Source organism: Psammomys obesus, unplaced genomic scaffold (genome assembly GCF_907164565.1).
Source record: "Psammomys obesus unplaced genomic scaffold, mPsaObe1.curated_primary_1811, whole genome shotgun sequence".
In the NCBI taxonomy this organism is placed as follows: domain Eukaryota; kingdom Metazoa; phylum Chordata; class Mammalia; order Rodentia; family Muridae; genus Psammomys; species Psammomys obesus.
This window is the reverse complement of record NW_026590062.1, coordinates 26,310,368-26,330,424: the sequence shown is the minus strand read 5'-3', so window position 1 is coordinate 26,330,424 and position 20,057 is coordinate 26,310,368. Positions and strand designations below refer to the sequence as shown.

The window sequence follows — 20,057 nt, the reverse complement described above, 5'->3', positions numbered from 1 at the left end:
GCATACACATATCAGTGTCTAACTGTGAAGTTTTCTCATGCGCTGGCTATGCAGAACTCATAAAAGCAATAAAATCCTGTCGGTTTTGAGGACTAATCTGCGACCACCTGCACATTGTATAAGACCCATTGAGCATAAAGGTAAATTAGTCATGGTAACCCAGGCAACGGGAAACTAACCAGGACTAAGAGGTGAGCTCGCAGGCCACAAAAAGACACAGAAGAACCATGTGCGAGTAAGCAAGCTTATGTGAAAAAAAGGCTCCAGCTACATGGTGCTTTTAGAAAGGCAGATGGTCTGGAGACAGAAAAAGGATTGAGGGTTCTTGGAGGCTTGACAAGTGGCAATGACCAAGCAGGGCATAGGAGATTATTTAGAGCAGAGAGACTACCTGCAGAGTACTCTAATGATGACCATGTTACTATACGTATGTCCAAACCAGTGGTTCTCAACCTGTGTATCATGACCCCTTTACATATCTGACAACCTTACAATCCATCACAGTAGCAAAACTACATGTATGAAGTAGCGACAAAAATATTTTTATGGTTGGGAGATCACCACAATATGAGGAACTGTATTAAAGGGTTGCAGCACTAGGAAGGTTGAAAACCATTGATCTAAACCCACAGAACACACAGCAACAGCGAACCCCCATTAAGCTATGCCGCAGTGATGACTCATCATTTGTATCAAATGTAACCCACAAATGCAAGGTGTCAATAAGAGGGGAAACCTAAGCTGGGGGCCTCACATGAAAAGACACACAAGAACAATCTGCCAGCCCAGATGTTCTGTAGACCAAAAACAATCCCCCAACATCTATTAATTTAAAGGAGTAACTTAAAAAGCATCTCTTCGTGAACTGGACAGACCCATGTTCCTAAACTTCTATTGCTAACCTTTTCAACTATTTAGAAAAGTTGATATAAAAGTATAATGAGTGCCCATAAGCCCACTCACCAGATTCAACATTTTACCAGATAGTCTTTAGAAATTTATACATATCTCGGTATTTCCTCAGCTAAGAACTTCAGTGTAGCACCACATATGACCATTCTCCTGTAAATTCCAAGGCTGCTGCCAGGCCAAAGGAACCTACCCATCTTTAGGCCATCAGATTGTCCAGTCCAGATTGAAATGTGCCCAGCTGGTCTCTACAGTACTGTTTTTCAACAGTCAGGTTTTCAACAGTCAGGTTTCCCACACCTGCATTTGGAAATCAATACACTTTCCCCCAAGGATCCTGTTGCCCTTTAGAACCAGCTCAGGTGCATGGAGCTGAGGCTCTTCTCACCCTCCCAAAAGTGACAGAAGTGCCCAGTGCCCACCTTCAGGAGGGAGAGGGTCAAGGAGTCTTGACAGCTGCGCAGCAGAGATTCACATTCATTCAGAGACTTATTGTCCAGTGCAATACCGTTGATCTAGAGCCAAAGAGAGAGCTGGTCAGGCCTATTGCTGGGGAGGCCTCAGTGATCCCAGGCTGCCAGGCCAGGAGCCGGGCCTACCTGCTCATCCTGGAACTATTTATATAAGGAGCCAAACTGAGCGGTTAGTAAAGGAAAGCAAGACCCTCCCTAGCAGCACGTGGAGCCAGATAAATATCTTCTGAAGCAGGTGAAGCACAGTCCTAGCATCAACTAGATCAGACCAGAACACAGGAGACCCCAGGCTGACATCCTGCTGTATGATACCAGCCTACTCCCTCATGTGTAAGTGGCCAGGAAATACATATGCCTCCCATAGGTGGGTGGAGAATCGAAAGGAAATCATGGATATGAAAAGCTTTTGTGACATAGAAAGTACCACATGAAATGAAACACTGTCATTGTCAAAGGAAATCAATACCCACTCCTGGAATGTGTCATCATCCCTCACGAGTATGGCCAAGCGTTCTCTGAAAAAGCACTTGAAGTAGTGACTGCCTACCCTGTGCTACACCTAGGCCACAGAAATGAAAAGAACTAACTAGTGGGACACAGAACACTTGCAGGCTCTCATAGGATAACGCTGAGTGAATGAAGCCTTCACGGAGTCACAGTCTATCTGACGCCATTCATAGTACACTTAACTGTCAGGGTAAGAGCCTGTATGTGGCCAGGCGGTGGTGGCACACACCTTTAACCCTGGCGTTCGGGAGGCAGAGGCAGGACTGCTCCGCAGAGTGAGTTCCTGCACAGTCAAGGCTACACAGAGAAACCCTGTCTCAAAAAAACAAAACACAACAAAGAGACTGTGTGTGTAGGAGGGGATAGCTCTTAAGAGGAGGCAGAAGGAAAGCCTGTGTGATAAACAATACATGTCTGCAATGTTTATACAAAACTACTTGTGGTAACACCACTGAGAACTATGCAGACACAGCACACCAGTGTTACCATCTGGCCTTAAAATAGGGGATACAGTATGGATGATATGTAAGACCTCCCTGTACTATTGTTACAATATCTCCTCGTCAGGGAAGGCCCAAGAGGTCCCCACATAACATAGGCTATTGTCATTGCTTTTGGTTGCCTATAACAATTAGACGGTAAGATCCTGTTGCTGAACACACAACACACTTACGTTGCAGGGCATGAAAACCCAGGCTTGCACCAACTGGAACACTTCCTTCATGCTGGCCAACTGTTACAGTGCTAGACAGTATTATGCAGGCTGCTGGAGGAGAAGTCATTAACAGTATTGCCCACCCTGAACGCTACAGTATCAGCCTGGCAGGTAAAATGTGATGAGTGGTGTAATAGTGGCATGAAGGTTATGTGAACAGCCAAATGTTTCCTGACTGAATCTGAGGTCTGATCCAGAGAAGGGAATTCATACCTGATACTGTAAACCAAGACCATGCTTTTGGAGGTTTGTTGTTTTGCTGAATGGTTATGTTGTCAACAACCTTCTAAATGCTTATGTTTATATTTACAGTTTTGTGCTGCTTTCAACCGTAGCCAGAGAAGCCTCTGTCTGCAGCGGACATTGGTTAATGTAATGTCTTATAACTGGCCAAAGTGCAGAGAGTAAGTGACTGCTGAGTGCTCAGCCTTAAACTGAACATCTACATCAACTAGCTAAGTCTCAGAGAACACAGAAAAGGTTACAGAGAGGAGGCTGGAGAGATGGCTCAGACCAAATACTCAAACACATAAAGTAAATAAATCTTTTTTTTTAAGATTTATTCATTTATTATGTTATACAGTGTTATGCCTGCATGTACACCTATAGGCCAGAAGAGGGCACCAGATCTCATTATAGATGGTTGTGAGCCACCATGTGGGTGCTGGGAATTAAACTCAGGACCTCTGGAAGAGCAGCCAGTGCTCTTGACCTCTGAGCCATCTCTCCAGCCCGTAAATAAATCTTCTTAAAAATTCAAAAAGAATAGATAGATGATTCTTGAGAAGCAACTCTCAAGGGTGCCCTCTAGTCTCCACAAGTGCTGGAACACTGCATATGCACATCTGTACATACATGCACCCATATGAATACACATACCACCATCTCCACACATAAAAGCTAAAAAGGAAGTATCTACAGAATGTGATTATATTGGGAAGGGCAATTGATGTGTTTTCCTTGTATGTTGTCTCCATTTTTAAGACATTTTCCTGTGGCCACACTGTTTTTAAGCACTGGCTCTCCTCAAATCTGAAGAACACTGGCAAGGATGTGCAGTGATGAGCTAGCTCTCTCCATCAGGTAGCAGAAAGGCTGACAAGAGTCATGATCTTGGAACACAAGGGCACAGCAGCACGGGCACTCACACAATGCCTACACTGTGACACGGGGAAGCCCACCCGGGACTTACTCCACAGCACGTTCTTTGGAAGGCCCCGTGAGGGGTTACTGCGGCCATTGAGCACTATGTATAAATGCAAACATGCTGCACTGGACTGGCTAGCAGTCTAAGCTGATGTCCCTGAGAAACCACATGGAGGCTGAAGATGTGCTCAGTGCAGACATCTCGACTAACACACGTGACACTCTACACCCCAGCTTCCATCCCCAACACCACTGATTGATTATATTCATTTAGAAAGAGCCACAGGCAGATCCAAAGACATTAATCTCTCTAGGACATGCAGTCAACAAGAAAATGTAAGGTAAACAAATGAGCATGTTATAATTTCAAATGATCTATAAAACAAAACAAAACCAGAGGTAAACATGCTTGAAAGCCTTCTGGAAGTAAACACAGTTAACCATGGGTTCTGTCAGCATGGGAATCCATAGATGTGACCAGAACCAGATAACATGCTGTTACTACTCCCTTGTGTACAACTGAAATTTCACATGTGTGTCATGAAAAGGCACATGTGCTTTCTACCTCAGCCTGTTGGGCCAAAGACTGACATATACAAGCCCTGCTACTCAGCAAATGCCCACATTTCTCATCTCGTACGGACATGAAGTGATCCAGAAGCTGTCATACCACAGGTGAGGCTCACTATGGGCCCTCATACAACACCAGCTGGTAATCACTTTGTATGGCCATCAGAAAGAGGCAGTTTTCAGTATACATAATCAAGCATCCCAACCTCATGAGGCAGGTACCGTTAATGAAGACTGCCTTGGAAAGCCGCCATGATGTAGAATGCAAGCTGCAGGTCCCACTGTCGTGTTTGAACGCAAATGCTAGAGCCTATACACACACAGAGACTTACATGAACACTCAAGATCTGGGCTGGAGGCACCTTCCAGGTAGGGGCAGAGCTCTAGGAGTGGATTCAAGAGAGAAGGCCAACGACTACTTTTTGCTCTATGTGTTTTTTTCTTTTTTTTTTAAAATCATTTGACCATTTTACAAACAGTTTTTATGTTGGTACTTAGAAAACAAAAAGCCAATAGAATAGGCATACTATTCAGTAAAAGTAAAACATATCTTTAAGCCAGTCACAATCACTCTGAGGCAGAAGGACTGCTTTATCTTCTCTGAAAACATACATCCATGATTGGAAAAGCAAATCACACAGACACTCATTCTTGGGAAACTGTTCATTACAGGCATCCACACATTGAGGAATACTTAAAAAATGCTTAATTGGGGCTGGAGAGATGGCTCAGAGGTTAAGAACACTCGCTGTTCTTTTAAAGGTCCTGAGTTCGACTCCCAGCAACCACATGGTGGCTCATAACCATCTATAGCGAGATCTGGTGTGCAGGCAGACTGTTGTATAAATAATAAATAAATCTTAAAAAAAAAAAAAAAAGAAAAGAAATGCTTAATTGCCATCAGTGTGAGGCAGCAATAGAAATGAGTCTCATCTTCCTCCTACACTATTCTGTTCTTCCTGACGTTCTACAACATTCACTGTCACAGCATCTCAGCACTTTCCTTATGAAAAAGTTTGTTGTTGTTGTTGTTTTTTCCAATGTTCATACAGTGCAATACCTATGACCTCTTGTTCAAAGCTGCCTGCCTAAACACAGCAGACAGCTGGCTCTGTTTTGGAGTCTCACCGCGACAATCCTGTCTCCCACGGCGAGGGATCCCTCCTTGGCAGCTGGGCTTCCAGGTGCCACAGCAGCGGCATACACTCCATTCTCCAAACTGATGCCACTGTCTGCAAACCAGAGGAGGGCAACGGATGACCAGAGCTGGCTGCTCCACCCCAATTCTGCCAACTACATTTATCAAAGGGACTGAATCCCACTCTGTGACATGCCCCACGAGGGAGCTCATCACACCCCTGTCTGGGTGACCTCCCACCCGGAGAGCACCTGGGCTGCATTAAGACAGCATCAACATGAAGTTCTGGGAACAAGATGATCCTGCAAAGACAGTCGTCTCCAGCAGAGAGCATGCCTGCCATATCTCCAGGCCTACTACCTTTCTGTCCACAGAGGTTGATGTGCAGAGGTGTGATGACTTTCCCACCCAGGGACTTCCTCCGCCTCACGACCATGTTGATGGCTCCCTCTCCATTGAGGAGTGCCTTGATGGCCTGTTTCTTGTCTTTGTTGATGAGGTCCACATCATTGATTCTCAGTAGCCAGTCGTTGACCCTGAGGAGGGACAAGGTCAGGCAGGCATCCGCTCAGACCCAAGGACCTATAGCTGCCTCTCACCATCATGCCCATTTCCAGGCTCAAATGTCGGCGAGCAGGTTCCCTGCGTCCACACTCATGAGGGTTTCAGCCTCCAGAGCATATGGTTATAAAACTTACAGATGCTGGCATTAGACAGCTTGGTTTCAAATCTCATTCTGCCACTTACTAGCTGTGGAACCTAGCCCTGCTGCTTCAGTGCCCTCTTCTGTAAGGTGGGGCAGTGTTTGCACTTGCCTCAAATTATTAAGATTAATGATTAAGAGATAGAGTGTGTACACCAGTACTTGGCAAGCAGTTAGAAAAGTGTATCACTTTATCCTCTTCACTACTTCATGGAACGAGCAGGCAGTGCCACATCCTACTCTCATCATGTGCTCCTGAGCCCTGTGCTCCCCAGAGAAGTAAAAACACAGCTTCTGGTACCTGGAGAAAAACCAGATTCAGGAGGTCACAAGAGGCAGTTTCCTTTAAGAGCATCCCAGTTGAGCTTGGGGCTTTAGACAGCTCTGTGAGTCCTCAAATGCCAGGACATGCTCATTTCCCTGCCATCTGTCCTCTTTGCTGTGTTCTTCCCCTCCAGGGCCAGGACCTCCTCAGCTCTTACCTTAAGCGACCATCGGCGATGCTTCCTTTGTCCACTTTAGTGACAAATATGCCACAGTCTCCCGGGAAACAAGGCTCATTCACGCCTTCTGCCATGTCAAACCCAAGTGCTTTCAAGTCAACATCCTCCTGTCAAAACAGCACCTGCAGATGTTTACCAAGCTGGGAGGGGGAACACCGTAAAACCCCAAGCGAGGCACTCAGGCTTGAGGTGGACATGTACGAAGAGCTGCGCCTGCCTCTTCCAGCCACTGCAGACATCTCTGTCAGTGTTGTCCCTGGTCTTTTACCAGGGCCCCTGCCTTCCATGGGATTTTTCAGCACCACCATGACACAAAGTAGTGGTATAACCCAGCTTGGATGGTGTGCTGGCTACTTTTACATCAACCTGACGTGGGAGAGAGTTATTTGAGAGATGAAAACCTCAACTGAGAAAATACCTCCATGGGGTCCGACTACAAGAAAGCCTGTAAGGCATTTTTTTAATTAATGATTGTTGGGGGAGGGCCACCCACATTTTGGATATGGCCTTCCCTGGGTGGCTGCTCTGCGTTCTGTAAGAAGGCAGGTTGAGCAAGCTATGGATAGCAAGTCAATAAGCAGTACTCCACCATGGCTTCTCCATCAGCTCCTATCACCAGGTTCCTGCCCTGTTTAAGTTCCTGTTCTGACTTGCTTCAATGATGAACAAAGAAAGATATGCAAGCATAAGCCAAATAAATCCTCAATTCCCCAGGTTGCTTTGATCATGGTGTTTCATCACAGTAATAGCAACCCCAATTAGGACAGATGGTTACAGGGAAAAGGGGAGGTAGGCATGAAACAAGAACAGGGCCATCCTCTACTTCCCCAGAGTTCTCGTACCCAAGAGAGTGGACAAGCACAAGCCATCCAAGGCAGCTCACCGTCTCTCGTTCAAACTCCACAACTTCTGTTTCCCACTCCATGGAATCCGTGTCGATGGCTGAGTCGTGGGAACTGTGGGCCATTAGCTGCCGGAACCGGGCCTCCTTCTCCAGCTGGCATTCCATCTGCTCCCTGTGAACAAAGAGAGCTGTGGCAATGGTCCTTTTGAAGGGGAAACCTCTTACTGAATCACGGCTCCCAACTAAGGCAGCCTCTCCTGAAAGCAAAGTGGGGCTCCTTCCCCCAGTACTCAACACTTCCTGATAAGCTACGATGAACCTTTTTTGAATTATCGGTAGGTTTCCATAGTAGTGCTTTGGTTTTTTTGTTTTTTTTTTTAAACATAGACAGTCTTCCCAAATTTAACTAGAGGTTTAAAGCAATTTAGGTCAAAGGCCAGCAAGAGGCTTAGAAATGTAGCACAGTGCTACCTAGCATGCTTATCTAGCATGCACAGGCTCAGTGGTGAGCTGAGATGATTTGTGTTTTTGATTTGGTTTGTTTTGATTTTTTTCAAGACAGGGTCGCACTGTATAGCCCTGGTGCCCTGAAACTCACTTTCCAGACCAGGCTGGCCTCGAACTCAGAGACCTGCCTGCCTCTGCCTCCCAAGTGCTGGGACTAAAGGAGTGTGCCACCTTGTACACCTGGCTAATTAGCCTCTCTGAAAATCAAATTGTGGCTGGGGAACCATACGCAGGCGTCCACAGTAGTCAAAAGTATCAGATCCCATGGAGCTGGAGTTCCAGGGGTGGTGAACTACCTGAAATGAGTGCCTGAAGCCGAATCAAGCTCTACAAGAGCAATGCATTCTACTAACAGCTGAGCCATCTCTCCATCCCCCTTGTTAGTCTTAATTGTCAGCTTGACTAAATTGAGAATTGCCTTGGCTAGTAGTAACAACTATGGGAATGTCTGGGAGGGTGTCTCTAAAGACAATAAGATAATGAGGGTTCTCATTTTACCTACAGATCAGACCTTTCTCTGATTCCTAATATGATAGCATTACTGGGAGGTGAAAGTAGAAAGACTCTAGAGGAAGTAGGTAACCGGGAGTAGGTAACATGGGTCCTTGCCCAATGCCATGCTCCAGCTCCTTCTTCAAGTCCCTTCTCTCTGTTTCCTAGACCCCATTAAGTGGGCAGCTGTGCTCCACCACATGCCCTACTCACACCATTATATTCTGCCCAAAATCACGGAGTCAGGCAACCATGGACCAAAAAAAATTCCTCCTCTGTTGGGTTGTTTGTGACAGGTATTATGTCCCAGACACATGAAAGGAATCAATTTAAGAACATTTACCTAAAATTCCAGAGGAAGAGATTTAGGCTAGCTAATGCTGTCTCCGAAAGGAAATACAAAGTGAGAGGTGGTGACACGGCTGTGAGGACAGACACGCACGCTGTGCAAGCCTGAAGACCCAAGTTCCATCCTGGGAGCCCACACTAAATAGCTGGATATGGTGGCATGCACTGATAGCCAAGCAATCCTACAGCAAGATGGGAACAAGGGTCAGGAAAATCACCCAGAAGCTTACAGCCTAGACAGGCTAGAGCAGACAACATGCAGAAACAGGAGACCTGTCTCAACAAGATGGAAGGTGAAAAAGAACTGACTCCTCAAAGTTCTTCTCTTAACTCTTGACATCCTCTCTCTCTCTTTCTCTCTGTGTCTCTTTTTTTCTCTTACACACACACACACACACACACACACAATTAAGAATAAATAAAGTTTTTAAAAGAATTACCAGAGAGGAGTCACTCAATTTAAGACTTCCTCAAGCAACTATAATGGAGTCTACATGATGACACACAGATCGAAGCTATGGAATAAGAGCCCTAAAAATATCACCAAACGATGCAAAGGTACAAAAATAATTCAAAAGGTCATTCCTCTAGCCATGATTTGAGCAGGTCACCATCCATACTTTACCATGGGAGTAGGTGGGGCTGTAGAGGTGGCTCAGCAGTGAAGAGCATTGACTGCTCTTTCAGAGGACCGGAGTTCAATTTCCAGCACCTACATGGCAGCTCACCACCATCTATAACTCCAGTTCCTGGGAATTATAGACCCTTTTCTGGCCACTGCTGGCACTTGCACTCAAACAGATTCACAGACACACACACACACACACACACACATACACACACACACACACAGAGAGAGAGAGAGAGAGAGAGAAAATAATAAAATAAATCTTAAACAAAAAAACTCCCCTCAACTTAAATCTCAGACCTTTAAAAAAAAAATTAACTCTAAGTATATTCTACATTTAAATGTAAAACAGAAAACATTTTTAAAGAAGCCATGTATGGTGGCACATGCCAGTAACTCCAGCACTGAGGAAGCTGAGACAGGAGGATAGGGAGTTCAAGGCCAGCCTACCTACTATGGTAAGACCCTGCCCCAAAAAATCAAAGGCTCAGGATGTAGCTTGGTGGTAAAATGCTTGGCTAGCATCTTAAAGCTCTGGTTCAAATCCCAGGTCTAGGGAAACAAATAGCCTTAATGCTGAAAGTTACATGAAAGGCTTTTTAGATATAATACATAATAGATTTTTTTTTAAATTAACAACTTGGACTTTATCAAGATAAAAAATGTTAACTGTGGGGGAAATTCATTGAAGAAGATGGGAAAAAAAAAGACTCAGAAACCTTATCACAGAGATGTGACTGACATGTGATAACCTACTTTCTAATATCTGGGCCCTGGCAGCCTTTGAATTCATCTATGCTGCCAACTGACATACAAGTGGCCTACTTATGTCTCCATGAGGATAGGATACCCAATGTACCTTTGCCCTTGATGCTCTCAGGTATTGGATGCTTACTCAACCTCCTAGCCCTTCTGGGCTTCCATCCCATCCCCACCAGAACAGTGTGGCCCAATGTTCCACACTGATGCTCAGAATGTTCTGCCTGTCCACAGGGGATGCCTATGTTTCTCCAGACTGAAGGTCCCCAGGGCAGCAGCAGGGACATCCTTAGCAGCAAGCCATTAATGACAGAATTTAGTAGAAAGAAGCTGCAAATGCAAACATGATGCATGAACAAACAGAAACCGGTGCTTTTTACATGTTCTGGCTCAAACAAAATAAAAAAACTTCCTTCTGAACCACACTCTACAGCATCAAGGGTTTCCCTTAAAATGGATCTTTCTTTTCTATTTCAGATGAAATGAGATGAAATGATGAAATGAGAGCCTTGCACATACCATGCTCTACCAATAAACTACATTCCCAGCTTGTGGGATTCCATACCTGATTCCATCCCTTGTTCCAGAGCAAGGGCCTACCATGTTGCTTCTGAAGCCCCGAATTATTCCTTAGAGTACTCAGCTCCCTCTAGTGTAGATTATCTAATAAATGATATTTATTAGATAATTACTGAATGGGAGGGAGGGAAGCTGTCACTCCCTTCTGAAAGAATTCATTCCCTGTGTGAAGTCTGGGTGTCTTCTATACTTGCACACGTGAACTTCCCACTGTCTACTTATCACATCAGCTTTGGAAATATCACATGATGAGCAGAGCTGTTGACTCCCAGGTAGAGTCTGAGACTAGACTATAAGAGTTACTGGGTTCTACCAATTTCATCTATAAACTCTGAACTTTGTATTTTCCATCTACACTAAGGACCACCAAGTGTCTAAATGGCCTTCTTGGAGGGTGCTGTGACTGAGAAGAAGGTGTCCAGTAACCCCAACAGCTTTCCAAACAGGCCTCTACAAAACACGGGTAGAACAGATAATGGCACCACAACTACAATTCTCTGGAAAACTGTCTGCTATTGATTCATTTGCTTAGGTGTGTGCCTCTTTTTCTCTTTCTATGCTCTCTGAGCCCCATTACTGCAGCACGGTGATCTGCTTAGTTAGTTTTGTTTGCTTTGTGCCTCTCAGGGGCCAGAGGAGATATTCAATACACTCTTGCTGAGTGAATAAAGGAATGAATAAGGAAATGAAGAAACTATAAATGATGTAGGCATGTCCATCCTCAAATGGACTGCCTGGGAACAGTACCTTCCTTCCCATGTGCCTCAGTATGAGTAGCTTGTCCTGTCTACATGAGCTTATCCATGAGCTGGTGCCCTCTTCTGTGGACTGCCAATGTTTACACCCATTCTGAATCCTAGCACAGTGAGGCAGAATGAAGGGACACTGAGACAAGTCCCTACTCAGTGCACTCAAGGATGCCTCACCGAAAAGGGAGAGGAGATAGTCTAGACATGAGCCCATCCCAGGCAGGTAACACCCAAGCCTACTTGAGTTCCTTAAGTTCACGGCTGACATCATTCTTCTGCTTCCGAGTGTCATCCAGGCTACGAAGGGCTTCAGCCAACTCGCTAACGGCCCGATCCCGCTCTCGCCTTAGGTTGTCACACAGGGTCCTGGTAGAGAAAGGAGAGGTCAAGGTTACTGTGAATGGCAAGAAAGGAAGAAGGGCTTGTGTGATCTGGACCACACCCCCTGTCAGCCCCTACTTCCGAGTTTCAGTCTAAACAAAACAGGTACAAAAGGTGTGCATGGCCCCACCCTGGCCAGCCCACAATGTAACCAAAGACACTAGTTCCCATGTGCCTGGGAATAAGGCCCACATTCTACTAGCATGAACTTTGTGGCAGTAAGGGGCTCTCCTTCACAGTGATGGGCACTTGATGGGCTTCGGTGCTCCAATACCTGGAAGTTCCTTAACTGACCATGTACAGGGCTTTCTACCTATGCCAGTACCAGGCTGAGGGACACTTAGCCAGGACTCAGCCCTCTGTGTCTATAGCCCTGTTTAGGTACAATACGGAAGCCTGATGGGACTCCAGAGAGGATAGCGGGAGTGGAATCCAAACCATTTTATCTACCTAGACAGGATACACAAGCCTACAGCAGGAGGGCCTGTGCCATCTCCCAAATAAAGTTCCCTACACCTGGTCCCTATGCCTCCACTGCCCAAATCCCATATTGCCTTTATCACAGTCCAGCTCAGGATCTGCTCTAGAGGAACACAATGAGCAAGCCACAGCAAGAGCAAGCAGGAAGCACCCAGAAGACCTCAGTGCTCTTCCCACACTACACACCAAATACCTAACTAACCTCTATCTTCACCTCCTGACCCTCCCTGCCAGTACACAGTTCTGTCCCTCTCATAGCCTCTAGGGGTGTCCCAGCATCCCTCAGTGACCAACTTACCTTATCACTCCCACCATCCCTGGTTCTGCCCCCCAGCACAGGATCTTATCCACACTCCTTTGCTTCCTTCCATTCAAGACCCTCAGAACCAGAACTCAAGGACATGGTCACCCTATTCCTTGTGATTCTCCACACCATGACCTGGCTACACTCAAATCTCTCCTCACAGAACACACAAACGCCCTTTCCATCTGCAAGTCCATACTTCCTTTCCTGCTGAAGAAACTGCACTCAAGCTTCAAGTTCAAGCTCAAATGGCCATGATCCTGGGAGACTTCCTTTCACCCTTAGTGGCCTGCATGTCCCATGATAGCCTGGCTGAGGCCCTGGATGTCACCTTCATGTACAGTCCTCCCCTCTGACCCAGAGCCCCTCCTAGGCACAGACACATGGGAGTGTCCTCTAAGCTCTTGCTGCTCAGGAACCTAAGATGCCAGCACAGTAGATATCCAGCAACACACTGAGAAAAAAGCAAACACATTCCACACAAGTTGCTTCTACCAAGTCCTTAAAGGCAAAGGTGGCTTTGACCCGGATATAACACACACTCAAGATGTCTAGAAGTGAAGCAGGAAGGAAATACAATACAAAATTCTAAAGCCAAGAGGTGAGGAAAAAATCAGCTAATAGGGAGAAGGGGGGAGCCATAGTTCCTGCCTTCTTAATGACTGACCCTGCCAACAGACCTCAGTGCACAAGAGAAACAGAGGACAACACCCGCCCCAGAGCATCTTACCGGATGCTGTCACGCTCTGCCACAATCTTGTCCCGCTCCTGAAAGGCCCAGTCTCGCCGGCACTTGGCCACATCTGCTTCCTGGAGGGCTTCCTTCAACTCCTGGCACAATGCCTTGCACTGCTTTCGGAGGATTTCCACCTCTTTGTTGGCTCTCCCAGCATCCATGCTTACTGTGTCTTTGATCTAAGGGCAAGAGGTAGGTGAAAAAGGTTACCCAGACTTCCAAACTGGAAACGTTACCAGTTCAGAGGTGGAGCCAAGGCTCAAGGAAAGCACTGGACTCAGGTATCTGAGACACACTAGCATGTGTCTCCCTAAGCACCCTTTGCTTAGGATGCTAGCCTCATTGAGCACAGGAGGTGCCCATGCACAGAGAACCAATCCTGGAGAATGAGGTGGCTCTCAACTACATCTGCCTCCCTTTGGTTCCCATGGGCTCCTCAGAATTGGTAACCGCTGAAACAAATTACCCTAAAACACTGCTCCTCAGACACCTTAGTGACATAGGGATAGGGAGATTAAAAGTAACAATGGAATTAGGGACCCAAGACAGTTCAAGTGACTGACCTCTGCCAAAGCCCTCAATTTTGTTGATGACACACTATAGGAACCCGGCAGTGATTTGCCCATGGTCCTACCCTTGCTGAGAGACCACTCTCACCAGACCTTCCTCTCCACCCTCTCCTGACTTCTACAGCAGTTATCCACCTCCAGGAACTCAGCCTGGGGACTCACGCTGCCATCCTTAGTGGTCCTGAGGCCCCAGGTGCTTCTGAAGCCTGGACTTGGGCTGTTTCAGAAGCTCCTCACCTGAAAGAGGGCCATCAAGAAGGACCCAGGGCCTGCACCCCAGTCCCCAGCAGGTATACTACCCAACCAACAGCCCTAGGGAAAAAGTATAAAAGTACGTGCAAGAGAATATGACTTCCACGAGGATAGTGTTGTTTCTATTTTGACGCCTTCCTTCCAAAGCACCATTGGCTGCACAGCCGAGCGCAGCTCCTCAAGTGGACATAGCTGCACCCAGAGGCAGTGGGACAGCACAGCCAGCCAGGGTACCTCAGATAGGCCTTCTTTTTTTAATTTAATTTTTTCTTCACAATTTATTCATTATATATCCCATTGAAGCCCCCTTCCTCAACTCCCCCCAGTCCCACCCTCTCTCTTCCCCCCATCCCCTTCCCCTAGTCCACTGAAAGGGGGAGTTATCCTCTGCCATCTGCCCATAGCTTATCAAGTCTCATCATGACTGTCTGGATGCTCTTCCTCTGTGGCCTGGCAAGACCACATCGCCAGGGGCAAGTGATCAAAGAGTAGGCAACTGAGTTCATGACAGAGACAGCCCCTGCTCCCCTTACTCATGGACCCACATGGAGACTGAGCTGTCAATCGGCTACATCTGAGCGGCGGGGGGGGGGGGGGGGGGGGGGGGGGGTGTCAGGTCCTCTCTGTGTATCATTCCTGGTTGGTGCATCAGTCTCTTCAGGACCCTCTGGCCTCAGAATATTTAGCTTTGTTGGTGTCCTTGTTGGGCTCCTGTCCCCTCCATGTTCTTCTATCCCCCCTCCTTCCATAAAACTCCCTACTGTACAATACAGGAGAGCCATACTAAAATCTACAGACCTAAAGATGCTAAACGCTAAGGAGGACCCTAGTGAGGATGCTTAAATCTCATTCAGAGAGGCAAACAGGATAGACACCAGAAGTGGTGGAAGAGAGGAAACAGGATGGGAGCCTACTATAGACCGTCCTCTGAAAGGCTCCACCCAACCGGGAATCGACAGAGAGCCCTTCTATGGTGCTGTACTCTACTCAAGGCAGTAAGCAAGGACCTGGAAGAACTTTGCAAAAGATATCTCCATGAAGACACTCTGAAGCTAGGGAATCAGATGAACCAGAAGGCCTACTCAGCTGACCCTGGACAGGGGGCCAAACAATGTGGTCATCATTCCCTAGGGCCACATCACACCTGACAACCACAGGTCTGGCTTCCTTTTGGCTACGTGAACTAGAACAATGTGTGGAGAAATGGAGAATGTTAACTGGGTGATTAGCTTCTCCCCTGCTGCTTGCTGACTCAGAATAATGCCTGGAAAAGATTCCTGCCTCAGCTGACAAGCCATCTGTCACCCAGCCAACACCCCCTGCACAGGCCCAGAAGACTCCAGACTAAAGGGCATGCCTGACTGCCTGAGTGCTGAGTACCAAGGGCTGAAGGCTGCAGCTCAGACGTCAAGCCTCCACATTAACAATGCTTACCACTGGATGCCAGCACCGGCGAGGTACTGGGTGTTCTTCATACTTCTCTGTATGACCTCAGCTGACACAGGTAATTTCTGAAATCTGAAAATCCCATGGAGCAGGCTTGCTGTCTTATCACAAGCTCACCTTGTATTTAACATTCCATGAGCTTTTAGTCTGGTGACCAATTTGGTCATTCTCCAAAGAATTTTTTTTTTTTTTTTTTTTGGTGTTGTCACTGTGATTTTCTGACTTGATATTTACATGCCCGTTTGTAATACATACACACTCAAAAAGGAAGAGATGGCCTACCTAGGACATTTACCAAACTTTAGTGAATAAATTGACTAATTAAACATTCCTTTATAGATGGGCACAGTGGCACATGCCTGCAATTCCAGCACCTGCACTTCAGGAAGCAGAGGCAGGCTGGTTTCAAGAGTTCGGTTCCAGGCTAGCCAGGCTACACGGTGGAGACCCTATGAAAGGAAGGAAAGAAAGAAAAAAAACAAGGAAGGAGGAAGAAAGGAAAGAAGGAAGGCAGGAAGGAAAGAAGAAAAGTCGGTTCCTTTCCATAATTCTCCTTTCTAAGATTTTATCAAAGTTGGACAAGGAGGGTAACTCACTGAGAGAGCAGGTGATGCTTCAAGCAAAGCCCTGTCCCCCCGTGCGCGTGCACACACACACACACACACACACACACACACACACACATATGCACACACACACACCACAAATAAAAACAAAATATTGTCTCACTACATGCTTCTCTTGCCATCGGCCTTCACCTCAGTGGTCTGGGAAATATCAATCCCTCTGTATGGAATTGTCACTATTGATCCATGTAACCTAGACAAACAGTTGCATGGGGCATGTGCTCATCCTAAAGGGCAATAATGAAAAAGACTCCTATCATTCCAACTCTGCGAAGACTAACTGCTAACTGTGTTTTCTGTTTGCATCACCCAAAAACCATCCTTCAAGGACAAATGTGACTATCATATCCAGTTTCAGACAAGGGCACAGAGGCAGGAAAAAGAGATGTGAGAAATCATATGAGTAAGGAAGGCTCAGAATCCAGTAAAGGATCTTTGTTCCTTCCTTTCTTCATAGCCCCAACCTGAGCGTAAGAGCAAGTGCAAGTAGAAAGGCCACTAGTGTGATGGCTAATCTTGGCTGTCAATGTGACACCTACGAAAACAGGGAAATGCAACAGAAGAATTGCCCACATCACACTGGCTTGCAGGCATGTCTATGGGCATCTGCTTTTTCTTTTTAATTTATTTTTTAGATTTAATCTTATTTTTGTGCATGTAAGAGTATTTTGCCTGCATATATGCACACACACTGCATGTGTGCCTTGTGCCCACAGAGCCAGAAGAGGGCAGTAGATCCCTTACAAATGAAGTTCCAGATGCTTGTAGGTTGTTATGTGGGTGCCAGGTTCTCTGGAAGAGCAGCCAGTGCTTTTCACTACAGAAGCATTCTCCCAACCTCTGTGAGACATTTTCTTGATTGCTAATTGATGCCGGAGGGTCTGGTTCAGTATGAGTAGACCCACCGAGGCAGGTGGATGTTAACTATAACGAGAAAGGTGGCTTAATGTGAGCCTGCGAACAAGCCAGGAAGGAGCATTCCTCCAGATGTTTTGCTTCAAGCTCCTGCCCTCTGGAACTCTTGCTCCCACTTCCCACAATGATGGACTAAAACCTGTAAGGTGAAACAAACCTTTCCCTCAACAAATTGTTTGGGGTCTTGGTGTTTATCACAGTAACAGGAAGCCAACTAGACAGGTAGCCTGGCACACAGTGATCTCTGTAAGTGTCCATGCCAGTCTTCCTGACCTTGCTTTCCACTTCCCATATACCACTTTGCACACATGCATCCTAACAGACCTACACAGAAAATCAGAAGCATAGAGGCATGAATCAAAAACAGCTTTGATGGGGGTGGAGGGATAACCCAGTATTCCCAAGTCTAGAGACTCTTGTCAAAACCACAGCATGACCCAAGGACAGAAGGCAGTCTTCACACTATCTACATCCCAGCAGGGCACACCTGGAGCAGAAGGGACACTTATCAGTGGTGAGGTAGGGATGGCCAGGCAGGAAAGCACACAGGAGTTAAGCTGAGAGGCCCAGGCCTGCTGCTACTTAATACGTCAGTCCCCAACTCTAAAGGGACTATCCCAGGGAGCAAGGCTTTAAGACAAGGCTAAAAACTTTCAGTGTCCTGTAAGAAAGACCATAAACTCCTCTAAGTACACAAATGGTTGGTAGGCCCCTGAAGGATGAGGCCATCAGCTTTATGCAGCTAAGAACTTCGGTCTTGGGACCTTATTCATAGTCAGTCTGAGGCAATTCAAGATGTGCCAGGATTACTCATCTGTAGCGCTCCACTTTACCAGAATGAGTAGCAGATTTCTCCCATAATCAAGCTTCGTTGTTTTGAAACAAAAAACAAACTAACTAACAAACAAGCAATGTCAGTGTTACAGCACAGGAGAGGCAAATATGGCCTTGTGGTGATTTATATTCAATCACCTCATAATACAGTCCCACACTAAATTCAAACACCAAACCTAAGCTCAATAGAGACCTGAAGGTATCTCAGACTCAAGCCGTCAGTAACCTGTGAAGAGAAGCAGCTGCCACTCAGACCTTCTCATCCAACCCTCAACAACTCTGTGACCACCTGCCATGCTGTGCACTGCCTACCTGCCACAGGGCCTCCATCTCCTTGCTGGCTGCCTTCTTTTCCGATGTGCTGCTCTTGAGCTTGGACTCAGCCAGCTCCACCTCTGTCTGTAGCTTGTCCAGCTCAGAGATGACCTGGTCGCGCTCGCTCATGATAAGCTTGTACTCGCTGTACACAGCATCACGCTCCTCCTTGTATTTCTCTGACTCCTTGGCGGTTTTCACCTGCTTGCTCCTCAGCTCTGTGAGCTCAGAATGTAGTAGCTCCATCTCCCATTGTAGGTCCTTGTTCTGGGCCGTGGCCTTGCTCAGCTCATGGTGGATTGTCTCAAACCTGGGGAGGAAAATGTGAGGTGGGAGGAGCAGGGACCTGCCATGTCAGCCGTGAGGTCGCAACCCCCTGCACCAGCCCCACCATGCTAGACAGTCAAGCATGAAGTTTTGACTGAGGTCATTCTCTGAACCCCCAGAGAGAACGGTCACGGAGTCCTAGTGCCCTGGGCCTGGAATGTTTCTTGCCCTTTAACAAATGCCAGAAGTTGAACTGAGGAGAGCATACTCTCCGCTATACTAGAAAGAACAGCACATTTCTTCTATAATAAAACTACATTACTTTGGGAAAAACACACACACATAAGCACACAAAACAAAACAGTGCTAGAGCCACAGCATAGGAAGAACAAACATGGCCTCACAATGACTTACTATGCAACCACCTCATCTTATAGATAGGCCTGACACAGCCTTGCAACAAGGCCCTTTTGCACAGGAGTCACTTTGCACCCAGGCAATATGCAAGATAGAGGCTGTCATGTTGGAGCAGTATTTCTTGAGATGTGTGCCTGAGAACTCCAGTTGCTCAGGGGCTCAGCACCAAACAACAACAGCCATGTTCGCTGAACCCTGTAGCAGAGACACCTGTCTAGGTTCAATCTGGCAATTTCTAAATCTACTTATATCCAGAGACTTTTCACAGGCGAGAACCCACACACTGCAGCAATGCGCTGCTTGCAATACTGTCCAGGTGGAAATCACACATTTAAAAACAATTGTCCTTAGAAAAATGAGATTTCAAGGGACACACTGCCCTGGATAACTACCTCTCCCATTTGCAAGGTGGGAAGCCACTAGGGAGAAAGAGGTTTATAGGGAAATCCAAGAAGCAGGTGCTCAGGACATAGCAGGGTGCTCAGATGGGAAGAAAGATAATTTTAGTGCTAGTGCAGTATCAAATATAATGTTCTCATTGACTGGAGCATCACAACATTCTGAGGTGGTTTTATCCTGGAAGGCTTACAGATGACAATAAGCTCACCAAAGGAGAGGAGCCCCAGTAAGAACCCACTGTGTTAACCCCAACATACAATGCCCTGTGCCCAGCCTGGGCTCCTACCTCCTCAGAGAGAGAGCACACTGGTGCTGCAGTTGGATGGCAGTGTCCCTCTGCTGGGTCAACATCTCCGCCTGCTTTTGCAGACGCTGGTTCTCCTCCCCCAGCTGCTCCAGGCGGCTCAGGTCGGAGTTGTGCATAGCGACCTTCTCACTGTACCTCTTCCGCAGGGCATCATAGTCCTTCTTAACTACCTCCAGCTTGTCCATGGCCGTGTCATACAGCTTGTTGAGGATCTCTGATGAGCCATTGTGCTTCAGCAC

General features: G+C 46.7%; 1 protein-coding gene across 2 annotated transcripts in view; it reads right to left on the bottom strand.

Annotated features, from left to right (window-relative positions):
• Dlg5 (discs large MAGUK scaffold protein 5) overlaps positions 1-20,057 on the bottom strand; it is a 111,907-nt gene that overhangs the window by 26,876 nt on the left and 64,974 nt on the right. For both annotated transcript variants that reach the window (XM_055605816.1, XM_055605817.1), the window contains exons 6-14: positions 19,798-20,057; positions 18,426-18,738; positions 13,466-13,650; positions 11,811-11,936; positions 7,548-7,680; positions 6,644-6,771; positions 5,819-5,994; positions 5,449-5,552; positions 1,332-1,424 (exon numbers count right to left, since the gene is read on the bottom strand). In XM_055605816.1, coding sequence (XP_055461791.1) covers positions 1,332-1,424; positions 5,449-5,552; positions 5,819-5,994; positions 6,644-6,771; positions 7,548-7,680; positions 11,811-11,936; positions 13,466-13,650; positions 18,426-18,738; positions 19,798-20,057 — 1,518 coding nt within the window. The remainder of the gene's footprint in view (positions 1-1,331; positions 1,425-5,448; positions 5,553-5,818; positions 5,995-6,643; positions 6,772-7,547; positions 7,681-11,810; positions 11,937-13,465; positions 13,651-18,425; positions 18,739-19,797) is intronic.